General features: G+C 45.1%; 1 protein-coding gene, 1 long non-coding RNA gene and 2 other non-coding genes across 4 annotated transcripts; 2 read left to right on the forward strand and 2 right to left on the reverse strand.

Moving 5' to 3' along the window:
* The first annotated feature begins 1,460 nt into the window (after positions 1-1,460).
* Positions 1,461-1,651, forward strand: LOC133465576 (U2 spliceosomal RNA). The gene has a single exon (XR_009784672.1). It is a non-coding gene; the product is annotated as a U2 spliceosomal RNA (small nuclear RNA).
* A 614-nt stretch (positions 1,652-2,265) lies between these two features.
* On the reverse strand, positions 2,266-2,379 carry LOC133465608 (U5 spliceosomal RNA). Its single transcript, XR_009784682.1, has one exon. It is a non-coding gene; the product is annotated as a U5 spliceosomal RNA (small nuclear RNA).
* Positions 2,380-3,140: 761 nt separating this feature from the next.
* Positions 3,141-9,078, forward strand: LOC133475481 (neurexophilin-1-like). The gene is made up of 2 exons (XM_061768822.1): positions 3,141-3,529; positions 6,400-9,078. Exons 1-2 carry the CDS (start codon positions 3,287-3,289, stop codon positions 7,222-7,224), a joined length of 1,068 nt encoding a protein of 355 aa, XP_061624806.1. The 5' UTR covers positions 3,141-3,286; the 3' UTR covers positions 7,225-9,078.
* Positions 9,079-12,495: 3,417 nt separating this feature from the next.
* On the reverse strand, positions 12,496-15,614 carry LOC133474722 (uncharacterized). Its single transcript, XR_009787600.1, has 2 exons — positions 14,388-15,614; positions 12,496-14,294 (listed from the first exon to the last, which is right to left on the reverse strand). It is a non-coding gene; the product is annotated as an uncharacterized LOC133474722 (long non-coding RNA).
* Positions 15,615-15,848: the final 234 nt, after the last annotated feature.

A 15,848-nucleotide genomic window follows, 5' to 3' on the forward strand; every position in this document is an offset into this window, starting at 1 on the left:
AGTTGAGCGAGGCAGGGCCATTGATGGTTTTTCGTCAAAATGTTGAGCAAACAGCTGTTCAGCTCGTGGCCACAACGTTATACCAGCAACCGATTGTTATTACAAATAACTCATTATTTCTTCGGTTGTTTAAGATTTAATACACGGCGAAAGGATATGCGTTAATCTCCGCATTCTATTGGATCGACGTGGACCACGTGACCAAGGAGCGCGAGCGTCTGACAACATGATTTCAATATAATCATCAACTATAATGAAGATGTTACCCATTGCAAACGCTGGAGTGCGCGTCATATGATGCGATAGTACTGGAGTGTGATGCAGTTTCTAGCATACATCCGTTTGCCCTGAGTCGTAGAACCAGTTGGTCATGACGAACGAAGCTTCATAATATCGTAACGCTTCATTGGTCATTGGTTGGAGTCATGGTCCATTTCTTGACGTGCACCGCCTGGTGGCCATGTGTATAATCACAGGCAACTGTATCTTCGGCCACGTATCGTGTGATGCATTGCAATATGGCGTTTGTTGTGGCTCTTGGAAATGACTTCTGAATGGCAAAAAAATATTTGATCAAATATTGTGTCGACATGAAATAATAAAATATTGTTTCAACGTACTGTGTGTGTAACTGGTAACGGTATTAATCATACAGGTAAATCTAAAAAAAAAAATAGAAAACTCAATTCATTTCAGTACTCATAGATTCTTTAAACACTTGGGAAAATACTTTTCAGAGGGCAAAGTCCTGCCTAAATTCTACATTAAAAATAAATTCCATTGTTTGATAGTAGTTTGTTACTTTATATTCTAGATTCTAGCGGTGGTAAGTTTGGAGCTGTCATTAGTTTTCTACTTCACTACTACTACTTCACTAAATTAAGCTTTTCACACTATTATAATTTATTGAGCTGTGCCGCGATGGCAGCTTGTGTAATGTGTTTGTCAACTTTGGACAATGGCATACCATTAAACCCACTTTTTCATGGAGCTGCTCGACAGGGTCTATATTGCTGTGTCGAAGGGTCACCCATCGTGCCAAATTCTGAAGCAGGAAACGGGAAGTAGTTGAGCGAGGCAGGGCCATTGATGGTTTTTCGTCAAAATGTTGAGCAAACAGCTGTTCAGCTCGTGGCCACAACGTTATACCAGCAACCGATTGTTATTACAAATAACTCATTATTTCTTCGGTTGTTTAAGATTTAATACACGGCGAAAGGATATGCGTTAATCTCCGCATTCTATTGGATCGACGTGGACCACGTGACCAAGGAACGCGAGCGTCTGACAACATGATTTCGATATAAACGTTGAAAAACAACCCAGTTGACATTCGTTTCATAATTGTTGTTTGGCGTGTCCATATGTGAGTCATCTGTGCTTATCATGTCGATATGTGCCACCGTAACTTTGGCTTGTAGGCTGGAGAATGAGCTCGTGTTTTCTGGCGTCACGGTGGCATCGCTTCTCGGCCTTTTGGCTAAGATCAAGTGTAGTATCTGTTCTTATCAGTTTAATATCTGATACGTCCCCTATCCGGGGACCATATATTAAATTGATTTTTGGAACTGGGAGATGGAATAGGGGCTTGCTCCGTCCACTCCACGCATCGACCTGGTATTGCAGTACCTCCAGGAACGGTGCACCCCCACAAATGGTTTAAATTAACTCAATATTGTGTTGGTTGTTTTTCGTCCCATTTAACACTTGAATGAACCAGGTCATCACCGACACCTAACAATTGACATGTTTTCTTAGTCTTGATTTTGGGTAGAATTAAGGTCCCGCATGGAGCACAGTAAAAGTGACACAAAATGTCGCTTCCTTGTTCTCTAGCCGCTAGTTTCCTTTGTAAACAAAGACAGTGCAGCCCAGCCTGCCTGGTGGACGTCATGGCAAGCAGTATGACTTTGGCGGTACAGAAAACTCAAATATAGTGCACACGTTTTCAGAGGCTGTTTTTCAACAAAATAATGAATTCTTTTCAACTTATATGAAAATGGGTCGCGACTTTGCAACATTAGCAACATGCAAGCTGAATGTACTGTTAGCCACGTGTGATTCGTTCGTTCGCAGTCTGCCAAGGCGTGACGTATCAGACGTATGCAGTGAAATGACTCGGGCGGAAGTTGACTGGGAGCTACCACTTTCAATAGCAGCCCTTTAAAGACACGTTACAGTAACCAGACGAACGCCACATCGCGAGTGAATCAGGGAGACCGGTTTTCAGCCGGCTTAGAGATTTGACTTTTCACACCTAGAGAAAGCTCCGCTTTCGCAGGGCATCAAAAAATTGAGATAGACTCTTGTTGTTCCTCCCCACGGAAATCTTTAGTAAAAGGCGAAAGATTTATGCGATCTGAAGAGAAACAAGAGTGAACTGATATAGTCACAGCGGAGCGGACTAGGTTATTCTCCGCCATACACATTTGACAAGCGGTGTTCAACTCAAAAGTGCCACTATTTCTTTTGAGTCCAAATAAAAGTTCTTCATCTACATTTGAAATCCTCAAAAAGTCTCATCATTTAACGCAAAAAGACAATTTAAACCTGTATCGAGGATTAGTTTTCCCGTTCTTTATCTAGATTGTCAACTATTTTGGCGCAGAGCATTGTGGGAAATTTACTTTCAGCCAATCAACGATCGCCTTCGTAGTGCGATCTTCCCCACCGATATGAAGACGAGATACGCAAACTCGTACCAACCCGGCTAACCGAACTTCGTGCCACCTCTCACTTGGCACTTGGGGAGCTGACCCCTTCCTCGTTGGGGAGGTGGACGTGTATTTATTCACCAGCAGATGGCAGTGGTTATCTCAAGTCTATAGAGTTGAGGAAGGGAAATTCAGAAGAAGCAGAGAGAGGCTTAAATTGGCGTGGATTTGAAAGAAGTGGATGCATACATTGTGGCAAAAGAAGATTAGATTTAGATTTAAAAAATAAGTATGGCCACACTGTGTTAAGTGCAGAGTACATATATATATATATATATATATATATATGTATAAAACAATCACCGACAGTCAGGTAAATTTAATCATGGCAGCCAAAATTGGGATCACGGTTAAAATTTGATTCATTTTGCAGCCCGAGACCTTAAGTTAGTGTTGATAGTTGATCGATTGGTATAAGACTTGTCTAGTTTGTTCTTTTCCCCATTTTACACAGCCGGATTTGTCATAACATTAGCTGACTTGTGTCCAAATCCTCTTAAACGGATGAATCCTCTCTGGTGGTGTGACTGTCCAAGGACAGCGGGCGGTTGTCAGACCAGAGCCCAGCGGAGATGCGTCCATGCGTGTGTGCGTTCCGGGGGAGAATTAGCTCGCTTTGGAAGGCGGCGGCGGCGGCGGCGGCGGTGGGGGTTGAGCCTCCCACTTGCAGAATGTCCTCACTCCAAGCTTTCGCGAAAGCCTTGTTCTCGAGTCAAGCTCGCGCTCTTCCTCTCTGCGTGGATCCTTGCTTGGACGGGATGAGGTCCACGTGTTTGAAGTTGACCGTGGCCTGCCTGTGGCTTCTCCCCTCAGCGGTGAGTCGACAACCTTCAGCCGATGAAGACGGTATTTTATAACAGTCGTTTTTGCAACCTGTGATGGGCATTCACGAAAGAACCATTCCCTGAATAGGTTGTGATTTAAGTCTATTGATGGGATTTCTCTAAGGTTGCGTCGTGGGACCAATTTGAAGTTCCCTTCACACCTGGAAAACTATGCTACACTCTCTTACGTTCTGGTGTATTATTTTTTTTTTATGTCACTATTGTTTTGCAACTTCACAAGTGATTTTTGTTTAAAAAAAAAGAAAAAGAAAACCTAATTAGCTTAGTGGATAGTTTACTTAGATCAACAGCTTTAGATCAACATAATTGGCAAGATTCTTTTTTTTAATCGTTTAGGTTAAGAGCCTGGCATTTCCATCTCAAAGATGATGTGGCTCTGAGGCAAGATTTACACTGCTAGTGACACAATTCAGATTTTTTTATTATTTTTTTTGCTCTAAAGTGCACAATTGGGGGAAAAAAACGCATCTGATCTTTGGAACCTAATCCCGCCTCCAATAAATGTGTATTAAAATCGGAGAGCTACTGTATCTGATATCTGTCAATACGAGTGTAGAGGGACTATATGGAGTTTTTTGTCAATGCAAGCTCGACATCATCAAAATATACTGATCGGTGACGCACACCGTATTGCCAAAAGTATTCGCTCACCCAACCAAAGAATCAGGCGTTCCATTCACTTCCATGGCCGCAGGTATATAAAATCAAGTAAGGAGGCACGCGCACTGCTTGTAAAAGACCGGAGCTCGGTGAATTCCAGCGTGGAAGTGTGATAAGATGCCACCAGTGGAACAAGTCAAGTCGTGACATTTCCTCGCTCCTAAATATACCACAGTCGACTGTTAGCTGTAATATAAGAACGCGGAAGCAACTCAGCCGCTGTGTGCTAGGCCACGTAATCTGACGGAGCGGGGTCAGCGGACGCTGAGGCGCGTAGTGCAAAGAGGTCGCCAACTTTCTGCCAGACCTCCAAACTTCACGAAGCCTTCAGATTAGCTGAAGAAGAGTGCGCAGAGAGCTTCGTGGAATGAGTTGCCAGAGCCGAAGAGCTGCATCCAAGCCATACGTCGCCAAGTGCAATGCAAAGCATCGGATGCAGTGCTGTGAAGCGCGTTGCCGTGGAGATGCGTTCTCTGCAGTGACGAATCACGCGTCTCCATCTGGCAATCTGATGCACGAGCCTGGCTTGGTGGTTGCCGGGAGAACGGTACTTGTCTGACAGCGTTGTGCCGAGTGTCAAGTTTCGTGGAGGGTCGATCCCGGTGTGGGGTTGTTTTTCAGGAGCTGGCCTTGGTCTCTTGGGTCCAGTGAAAGGAACTCGGAATCTTTCAGCAAACCAAGAGATTTTGGACCATTCCATGCTCCCAACTTTGTGGGAACCGTTTGGAGCTGACCCCTTCCTCTTCCAACACGACTGTGCACCAGTGCACAAATCGAGGTCCTTAAAATCATGGATGACCAAGTCTGATGTGCACGAACTCGATTGGCCCGCACAGATTCCTGACCGCAATCGACCCGATAGAACACGTTTGGGATGAATTAGAGCGGAGACTGAGAGCCAGGCCTTGTCGCCACCTCACAAATGCACTCCTGGAAGAATGGTCAAAAATTCCCATAAATTCTCCTATACCATGCGGACAACATTCCCAGAAAGCTTGAAGCTGTGATATCTGCAAAGGGTGGACCGACGCCATATTGAACCGGACGGATTAGGAATGGGGTGTCACTTAAATTCACGTGTGAGTCAAGGCGGGTGAGCGAATACTTTTACCAATATAGTTTATATACGCGGCACCTTGTGTCTATTCAAACAACACAAATCAACACATTTTAAAAACCTCTGCTGCAACTCAAAACCGCTGTAAAAGAAAAGGCAACTATGGCTGGCGAAGGTTGAGAAAAGCCGCGGCAATAGATGGCCGGCACGGTTAGCACATCTGCCTCACAGTTCTGAGGACCCGGGATCAATCCCCGTCATTTAAACAGCATACGCCGGCTTGACTGTCACGTCTACGCCTAATTTGACAGTTAGGAGTGCTCGGGCAAACGTGGTAGATCGGGACAATCTTTTTCTAGCCGCGGACAAAATCATTTCCAAAGCCATGAGACGTTGCGGGCCTCGTTCGGGTGCGTATTCCCCCGCCCGTCCCCTCTCAGCGTCGGCCCGGCATCCACTACGGTTCTCACCGTGTCGTCGTCGCGCCGGCACGGTGTCAGATCCGCCGACACGGTTGTCACGCTGTCGGCTCTAATTGGGCTCGGGGAGAGCGGCGCATGTCGCCGCGGAGCCCGCCCGCGACGTAGCGCGGAGCAGCCGATGTCAATCGGCAACGTGGCCGAGGCGGCTGGAGGTGATCGCGCTTAACGACATCCCGCACGGGCCATGTTTATTCCCAAAATATAGAGGAGAACGCAAACCGACGTCGGCCGTCTGCAAGTTTTTCTTGGTTCTCTCCGTGCATTCAAAAGTTGGACCTGTCTCTCAAAGTTTTTCCTCCCAAGCGGTAGTTTTAATGAGAGGAACTCCACAATGACGACTGGATGTGCACAACGCATTTTGTTAGCGTCGCTATTTTAGGGCAAGAAATGTACTCTGCCGCTGCGACCGCCACGAATAATACTTTTTAAATGTATGTATGTATTTGTTATAACCATACTATCCGTATAGTTCTGGGTCATTAATGGTGTTACGGTTGACTGCCGTAACTTTAGAAAATGGACGGACGGATGGACATTGTACCTGTGTTTGGCGATGTGTATGAGCTTAATAAGCTTCAATAGACCCGTACCAGGTTGTGACTCGCCATTCATGTGTTTGGTTTTCCTTTTCTCCCTCCAAGGGCCAAGAAACAGTCAAAGCCTCCGACTTGGCAAACCGACAACGGAGGGCGGACAAAGGGGAAAGAGGCGCTTCTGCCGGAGCGGCGTTGAAGGTGAAGCATATCTCCAAGGACTTACAGATCATCTCCACCAAATACAAAACCCCCGAGTACGGATCCCTCGGCCCGTACGGCTGGCCGCAGAACTTTTCCCTGGCCCTCGATCGACATCAGTACAACCCTCAATCCAAACCGCATTCAAAAGTCTCCCCGAAGTCCAAGAAGATTTTGGGTTGGGGGGACTTTTACTTCAACGTGAAAACGTTGAAGTTCAGTCTTCTGGTGACCGGCAAAATCGTGGACCACATCAACGGCACGTTCGGCGTCTACTTCCGCCACAACTCTTCCCATTTAGGAAACATATCGGTCAGCATTGTTCCGCCTTCTAAAGCTGTTGGCTTGGAGGTTCTGGATCCAGGAGTTCTAAGTATTCAGACCGGGAACTCTGTACTGCTACCGGACCTAGCTTCCCACTTTCAGTCCGCTGGCTCCACCTCTCCAGACCCGCACAAGCAGCAGCAGGATTTGACGGCGACCACGGAACTCAATTGCCGCATCGAGTACCAAAGAACAAACCGGTCCAAGAAGACCAAGCCCTGTATGTACGACCCGGGTCAGACGTGCTACTCGGAAAACACCCGGTCGCAGGCGGCGTGGATCTGTGCCAAACCCTTTAAGGTGATTTGCATCTTCATCGCCTTCACCGGTACCGACTACAGGCTGGTGCAGAAGGTTTGCCCTGACCGCAACTTTCAGGCAGACCAGAACCAGCAGCACTTCGGATGACAACTCCACAATGAAACATTTGCTTCCCTTTCTAAAATAGCTTAACTCCACCGAAACGGTGCCATTTGCATTCCCACGAAATCAAATGTGTAAGATTACGTGCATCCTGCACATTGATCTGATAGCATATTTAATAAATACAATTCAACAGATTTAGTTGAAGTACTTTGAACAGTGGAAAATTAGCGTGTAGCCTGTCTCCGCTTCCCAAAGTCAGACTTTGTCCTTGAGAAATGTGATTTCTTTTTGCAGATTTGTGTTAGTCCTTATCGCGACTCTACTTTTTAGATTATTTTCTTCCAAGAAAAACAACGGAGTTTAAATTCAAACTTGAGTCGCGTCCCTGGGTTTGCACTCAGTCTTGTGACTCCACCATAGTACCCCCTTCGAGAACCACGGGAAGGCTGAAAAAAGCGAGTTCACGCATTGCTTCTTTTGTATATCTGATCCCATTTCGACGGTGACTGGAACGGATGAAATCTCGGCACGTGAACGTAAATGTTATGCGGCCGTATTTCGTGTATTTGCAAATTCTCACTCCTGTTACTTTCAGTCCTGTAAAACAATGACATACAACGAGAACGTCGATCGAGATGAGCCAATACGCATTTTGACTCGCTCAATTTGCGAATGGTAGCGAGATGGATTTGCAAAAAAAAAAGCTTCTTTTGCGAGTGTTACAAGAAGCAAATGGCACCGATCCGGTGGACGGCCCCTTATGCACTGTGGAGTGTTTTGCTTTTGCTTGAAAAGACGCATTCATGGCTCACGAATATACAGTCAATTATATGCTGCACGGTACCTCCGAACTCGAACACAATCCATCCCAGGAGAATGTCTGACCTTATATGTGTTCCTATGTTTGGGCGGACTGACTCTAGCCAACGGCGGGAAATGTTGGACGATAGAACTGCGATAGAACCGTACGAGACAATTCGATCAAACCCGAGACCGTAAGGACGTGGTCACGCAATATATCACAATTTAGCGCCACAATTCAGCACTACATAATTCTCAGTCTTGTCAGCAATTAGCATGTCGTCAACACGTCCCATTTCCCTTTACAGGGTCTTTATTGAGGTCGTGTTATCTGACATATATGCACACGTGACATCAGCGGGACAACGATCTCTGTCATCGGTGTTTATGTGTGCCTTCGCAATAAAGGCCATTCACGTCGACTGCTTCATTCTTGTCAGAGCCCACGCTGCTGATTGCACAAAGAAACACAACTCATGCTTCCGTTTCCAACTTCTCTCAACATATTGAACCTTGCGAGAAGTCTCCGAAGTCTTCTGCTGAGTGTTCTTCTCGCTTGAAAATCTTGTCCATTGGCAGCTTTAAATGTCGAGCCTCGCCGCCGCCCGGCGCAGCCACGTCCAATCTTGACGGCTTCCGGAACCGAGGTCACGGAGAGCTTGATGGAAACGTCGCGTTCCACCGTCCGGTCGTATGCGCAAATGTTTTTGGATCATCTCGGGTCAGGCGAAAGGGAAACCGGCGCTGCAGACTTCTTAGTCCTGAAAGACGGTCGACTGTAAAAGTTAGCCTCCTGCGCTTTACGTGAGGCTTGAACACACCAAAGGCTTGTAAAAAAAAAAAAGAATGAAGGCAAAAGATGAAAGGAGACGCACTTCCTTTGCGCCGCAACAATAGTTTAGTGTGTTTGGACAAAACAACACCCAACTAGAAGCTGACGAACAAACAAGCCCTGACATATTACCGTTGCATTTTTCATTATCTTCCGCAAGCACGCCAATGAAAAACGCATACGGGCCTAAGCTGCCTTTTATTCAGTGGATTGTTTGGAACTTCAAAAAGGGCCCATTCGTTCCACTCCCTTGTTTCCAACCCCCCCGGGTACAAAGGATATTATGTGAAGTGATGAAAGGCTCGCTCGCCATGTTTAGCAAAGACGCAAGCTGAGCAATCATACAAAAACAACAACAAAAAGAGCCAAAGTGTTTTTAGTGGAAGCAGAACATTTGCAACACAAGCAGAAGTTGCACCATAATCCTCTTACATTTCTTCTTTCCATTTTCGTTTGGCAATCGAAAATCAAAAAACCAAAAAAAATGGACTGGTCATATTTTTAAAATTAGTTTTTTAATGTAACAAAAAAAAGAAAAAGAAAAAAGCGATAGAGTCGCCTCAATTCAATTTTAGGCTCAGATCAAAATGACAAAATAGAAAAACAGGCAACAGGAGTGTATTGTTTGAATATTTAATTGGTGAGGTTTCCATCCATCCGCCCATTTTCTAGCGCTTATCCGAGGTCGGGTCGCGGGGGCAGTAGCTTTAGCGGGGACGCCCAAACTCCCCTCTCCCCAGCCACTTCATCCAGCTCTTCCGGGGGCATCCCGAGGCGTTCCCGGGCCAGCCGAAGGACGTGGTCTCTCCGGCGTCGTCCTCCCGGTGGGACGTGCCCGGAACACCTCACCGGGGAGGCGTCACTCTTTTCGGCCGCTCGTATCCGGGATCTCGTTCTTTCGGTCACGACCCACAACTCGTGACCTTAGGTGAGGGTAGGAACCTCCATCGACCGGTAAATCGAGAGCTTCGCCTTTCGGCTTAGCTCCTTCTTCACCACAACGGACCGATGCAAAGTCCGCATCACTGCAGACGCCGCACCGATCCGCCTGTCGATCTCCCGTTCCGTTCTTCCCTCACTCGTGAACAAGACCCCGAGATACTTGAACTCCTCCACTCGGGGCGGGATCTCATCCCCGACCCGGAGAGGGCACGCCACCCTTTTCCGACTGAGGACCGCGGTCTCAGATTTGGAGGTGCTGATTCTCATCCCGGCCGCTTCACACTCTGCAGCGAACCGCTCCAGTGAGAGTTGGAGGTCACGGTCGAACGCCTTCTCCAAGATCCAGATGTCAGGATCACGGTTCTTCACACAGTAAATATTACACATGAAAAGAAATTCATGATGTTAATGATTGTATATTTTTGCACTCTGGATAGCGGTGTTGAATGTGTTCAGTTTGGGAGGAAAAAAACAGCCTCCTCAAACGACGCAACCAGAAGCCTTGATGTTTCTTCCCGTCTGTAGAGTTGAAGTCTTAATTTTTCACGAGTGACGCTTTGGATACACATTGAACGTGAAGGTGTGTCGAAAACGTTGGACTGGAGCCAGTGAGGAGATGCTGGGAGATCTTCAATTGCACGTTTGTATTTGTTATTTTTATTTTAGTGCTTCACAATTGCCATGTGGAATGTCATATCACTCCGGGCAAGCTTTCAGGCATGAGGCGTCTCTGGAAGGTTCGGTGGCAGAAAGAAGGAACGCAAGTGACAAGAAATGACTGACATGCTGAGAATTGTTTTAACTTCCTTTCCCGCAGTTCCATCTCTCCAGTGACATTTGACGAAATGAGCCCCTCATTTAGTACACTTGTACATCAATTAATTGGCTTTTCCAGGATTTATTTAGACTGATTAGCGCTCATCGGTATGCTTCTATCAGTGTTCGTAACGCGTGTTTGCAAGAGAAATATTTGAAAATCAAAGATTATATTGAGTAATATTATACTGTGATCGTACTGTGCAGTATGGACTTAACTTCCGCTGCTAAATAAAGGCTACCGTTGGATTTTCACCATGTCTGCATGTATGAGCGTAAGAAGAACTCTTATTTTTTAGCCTGCACGGTGACACTCTGTCCTGTCAAAATAACTGCTTATGAATAATTCCTAAATAGTTTGTTTTTCTCAGAGGTGACAGCGCAGGCACAAGACAAGGCCAAGTTTGGATACAAATAAATAATAAATGAAATAATTGAGGATGATCCCTGACAAACTTTACTAATAAGCAAGATCAAATCAAACTTTTTCCCGAAGTATGTCACATGTTGCGTTTGGAGGCCTGCCTGGCATGTCGTCTTGTGAACTTTGCTGTTTTATTGGCATCTTGAGGGTCAGCGAAGCGGCCTCATGCACAAAGATATTTGACAGGAACATTCAATGAATAACACATTTGGTAATTGAATTATTGACATGAATTCAATTTAAAAAACCTTTTTTTTTGTTTTGTTTTTTTGCAACTGGTAGTGGGCATTGCTATTCCCAGTATAAAAAAAACAACAACAACAGCACATGCTCACCTGTAGGTTAAATCATTTATCGTAATATAAAACGTTATTGCCGAGCATTTCGAGGAGGGACAAATTGTCAAGTGCAGCACAAGAAATGATCCAATTTCACTTTATTGGTCTGAAAATGATTTATGACACCAGGCGAGTGTGATGGAGGACCAAAGTGCAGCACACCGAACTTGGAAACGGCTTTAATATCAACATCAACATCAGTTAACTTCACAGTCGAGACGGTGAGACTTTGAAGAGTTTGTTTTAGGGCAAAGTCATGTAATGCTCCATAATCCACAGGGAGCAGACCAGGGATGGTGGTGACACTTAATTGTTGTCTTCATCTGCACCTCACAGAGAGCAGGACGGGAGAAACTCACACTTTGTTGTCTTTGTAGCAGAATCCCAAACAGCCACGGGGGACAGGTAAACAAAACTGCTGAGGCGGAACTTGTATTTGGAGACAGAAGGCGGAGGGATTGACGGGGTAGTGTTGTAGCGTCTTGCAGGGATGATTGCCGAACCATCTGACAATGAGTGAGTCCTCAACAAAGCCTTAAAAGGTGGCTGACAGTCTGTGACCATTTAATTACTACAAATAATGTAGCTTTGTTCATCTATCTATGCCAGTGATGTATATTGACAAGCACAACTATTAAATAGTACTCTTCCACTCGATGGCAATTAACCTGTGTATCTACTTTTTGTGACGTTTTCTGATAGTGAGCCGTGACTGTTTGTGTTTGTTTTACAATGTCAAATATGTGCTTTTGCTCAGTAAATGTTGGGAGACACTGATTTAGAGTTTCTGCTATGGTGTTATCCTTACAGTATTACGGCAGTGCCACTACTGGACCAGCATTGGAGAAACACATGATTTTTTTTTTTTTTAACTCACTCACTGCCATTGACGGTGGCTGAATTCAAATATTCATGTGTTCTTTCAAAGCTGTGGGAGCCTTGTTTGTGTTTTTCTGGCTCACTGTCTGTGTCTCAGCCTTGGTAAGGAATAGTCATCCACCTATCATGCAACCAGGTTGCGATGGCTTTCAAATGGACTCAAAAGTTCTTACTTTGTGACAAATGCCAACTTCCTGACAGCTGAAGGAGGCGGGCTTTTATTTATGAAGATTGTCATTTCATGCTGGAGGCCTGGCTGCAAAGATGACCGGACCAAAAAAAAAGGAAGCTTTATCTTTATTTCCATGGCGTTCCACGAATGCAATTTCTTGCCTCTAAAGTTGCAGTTCAAACAACCACACAAAATGTCAGCATATCAATTTTCAACAACTAAAATTCTTTTTAAAATGTGGAAATCCACATATGGAGAAAAAATCAGTTTGTGTATTCTTACTGCTGTTATAATGTGTGTTGTACTTAGGTGGCCAACACAGAACACACACATAACAAAATAACCAAATCTCCTCCCCCAAGACAGAGTGTGAGTACACACATTTGTTTGGCTTAACTTTTTTTTTTTTTACACTTGTAGTTCAATTAACAATGTTCAAAAGTGATGCTTAAAGTCAACTCTCCTTCAGCAATAAGCATAAGCATTATTTCCTACGGGACAAATTGATATTAAATTCAAGCAAATCCACCAGCATCCCCGGAACAGATTGCCATCGGAATTCGAGATCCCGCAGTAGCTCCGTTCTACAAACTTATTTCAGGGCTCTTCAAGCACAAAGTAATGCAGATTCACTGAGTGCCACCGGTAGGTGGAGCTGTTCGCCAAGACCTTTCCCCGGGGGGCTGACTCACTGACCACTGAGGCTGCAGAGACCCTCAGCTTCCTCTCGTCGTGTGTTTGTACAAACTCTGCACACAACTGAACAGCGACACAAGCACAGACTAAGTCAACGCGGGAGCTGTCCTGGCTGGTCCACTGACATTTTAGTCTCTCTATCACTAAGCAAGTCGCGCTCGTTGCGATTAAGCGATGGCATTTGTAGCGGTGCCGTGAGTTTTTCAAGATACGAGCCGTTGTTTGAACGATTGTTCTGCTTCGACATGCGAGCAAAATGTTGAGATACAAGCGCTGTACGTTGGTCGTGAACTCCACTCAACTGACTTCACAACGAGCGGCCGTCTGGCAGCGCGCGGGCGATTCTTCGACGAGGCTTCAAGCTGTTTATTGCAGCAATAGTAAGACAGAAAAACTCACAAGCATACTTTCTTTATCCTTTGCCAAAGAAAAAAAAAAAACCAAAAAGACTAATATTGCCGCAACTTAGTCAGTTGTGAAACTGTGTAGTCATTATACTGCCCCTAGGTGGTCAAGGTGCGCACACCAGAAGGAGTAGCACAATATCCATTGAATTTAAGAAATGCGGGAAAAACTGTGTCATTCTGTATATTCTTTTTAATGATGTTATTAATAATGGTATTAGTGTTTTGATAGGGTTCAATACTATTGCGTGATCTTTTTATTATTTCAAAGAACACGTTGCAAAGATGTGCCCTTTTTGCGCGGTCTGAAATGGCTTAAGGGTATTGCCATCCATTTCAATGGGCACGACTGTATTTATAAAGTGCACGGTTGTGCACGGTCCATTTTCTAGGTCACCCGCTGCTGCCCGCTCTGTTCAAGTGGGTGGTTTTAAGTCCTTTTAGTTAGTTGCCTTTTTGCCACTAAGCCCCCCATTCAAACCCTCGAGGGGGCCACACTTTCTTGCAGGGTCTGGGAACTAAACCCCACCGTTAACACTGCAACACAAACATGGAGAGCAATTTTTATTTATTTTTTTTAAAGCACGACAACATCTACGTATGTACGTAAAGTATATGTTGTGATTTTAGTTTACTGTAAACATTTTGACTTGCCTTGACAATGTGGAAAAAGAAGAAGGATCTTCACAGAGCCAGCGTGTTGCACTGCTGGCATTTCCTCTGGTCATTTCCTTTCAAAGAAATAACATTTGGGAACAGTGCAGAGGGGGAAAAAAAGAAGAGCTGCAACTACAATCACAGCATCACACTGCAAGAAAAGAAACAAGAAAGAGCAGCTCAGCTGCTTACTTCAGATCTCAACTTGTTTTATTCCACGGGAATAGAAAGAAACAGGCCTTACTTTCATGCATGCGGCCATCCATTTTGTATCGCGCTTGTCCTCATTCGGGCCAGGGGCATGCTGTCGCCTATACCGGCTGATTTTATAGACAAACAACCATTGAGACTCACATTCACTATTGCTTGATATTGTTTTTTTTTGTTTTTTTTCTTGGACCACTGCCGTTCTTCCGGAAAGAAAGTTAAGTAAAAATGCAAAACCCGCGCACACGGAAGTAATCCTTCGATGCTGGTTCAACACCAAATCGTACACCTTTTGGGGACACTGGGAAAACCAGGACAATAAATGACCACCTGCAGCACAATACAAGAGTTGTGATGAGAATTATTGTACATAATATCAGAAATATATTACAAAGACAATCAAAAAAGGCTTGAAGGAAGTACGAACATTTCGATTTCAATGTTTTTTTTAAGCAACATAAGATAGGTTGAATGTAGAAACAGCCATATTTTTCCCATTTGCATTCTTTTCCAGGGTCGTTTTACAATTGACATATTCAGCGAGTGTTCAATCGTCATCTCCTTCCAAAAATTGGTTTTACTTTTACTCTGTGAATTAGTTTTAGTCCAAAATGTTCACTTCAATTTCTCTTATTTTTAAATTTGTCCATACTGTGATTCATGCCACATTTATGTTCCTTCAGTTAAAGGGGAAAAAAAAAAAGTCTTCTTCATTTATTAGGCCGTTGGCAGTCATGTTATCATTTTCATCATTTCACAGGACTTGTCATGAACGGAACAGCGGACAGGACGCAAAATGCGCGACTCCGATTCAAATGGACAGTTTCAAAAAGAGAAGTTGAATAAACTGGCAGAGGTCGGTACACAGGCGGGCAAGCCGCAAAGGCGACGGTATCCGAAAAACGTCAGGCAAAAAGGGCAAGGTCGACAATCGGAACAGGAAGAGTGGACACAAGGAATGCTGCAACGTGACGACAAGGTACAACGAACCGGCGACCGGAAAGACGGAGACGCGAGGTTAAATGCACGGCGTGATTAGGGGAAACGAGACGCAGGTGGGAAAGATGCCCGCAGGAGCAGGTGTGTACGAGACGGGGGGCGACGACAACCAGCGCACACGCACCCATGACACGACTCCAATTCTTTCTTCTTTTCTTTTGTGAAAGGAGCTATTACCTGAAATATTGTCCCCAAAACCTTTGTTCATGTTTGAAAATCATTTCGTAGATAATCTTTCCGTGTGTTTCAGGTCTCGCTGTAAAAGCCGACTGTGTGCTGCTGCTGCCTACTGGAGCATTTCATCATTATTGTGCCCCGAAAATGAGTGGACCTTTGTTCCGTGTCTCACTGCTTTGTGTTCGAGCTCAGGCTTTCCATTGCCCCCCCCATCCCCCCACCCCCAGTGGAATGTGTTCCGTCCTTAGAGGCTGACCAGCTGATACACGACTCAAAGGTCAGGGGAGCTTTCAGGCTCGTCCTTGGCAAACGCATACAAACA

The sequence above is a fragment of the Phyllopteryx taeniolatus genome, chromosome 1 (assembly GCF_024500385.1).
Source record: "Phyllopteryx taeniolatus isolate TA_2022b chromosome 1, UOR_Ptae_1.2, whole genome shotgun sequence".
Lineage (NCBI taxonomy): Eukaryota > Metazoa > Chordata > Actinopteri > Syngnathiformes > Syngnathidae > Phyllopteryx > Phyllopteryx taeniolatus.

Bases quoted from the DNA above. Each gene is read 5' to 3' on its own strand.
- LOC133475481 (XM_061768822.1), top strand. From the start codon at position 3,287: ATGCGTCCATGCGTGTGTGCGTTCCGGGGGAGAATTAGCTCGCTTTGG. The intron at 3,530-6,399 runs GTGAGTCGACAA...TCTCCCTCCAAG, and splicing joins TGTGGCTTCTCCCCTCAGCG to GGCCAAGAAACAGTCAAAGC.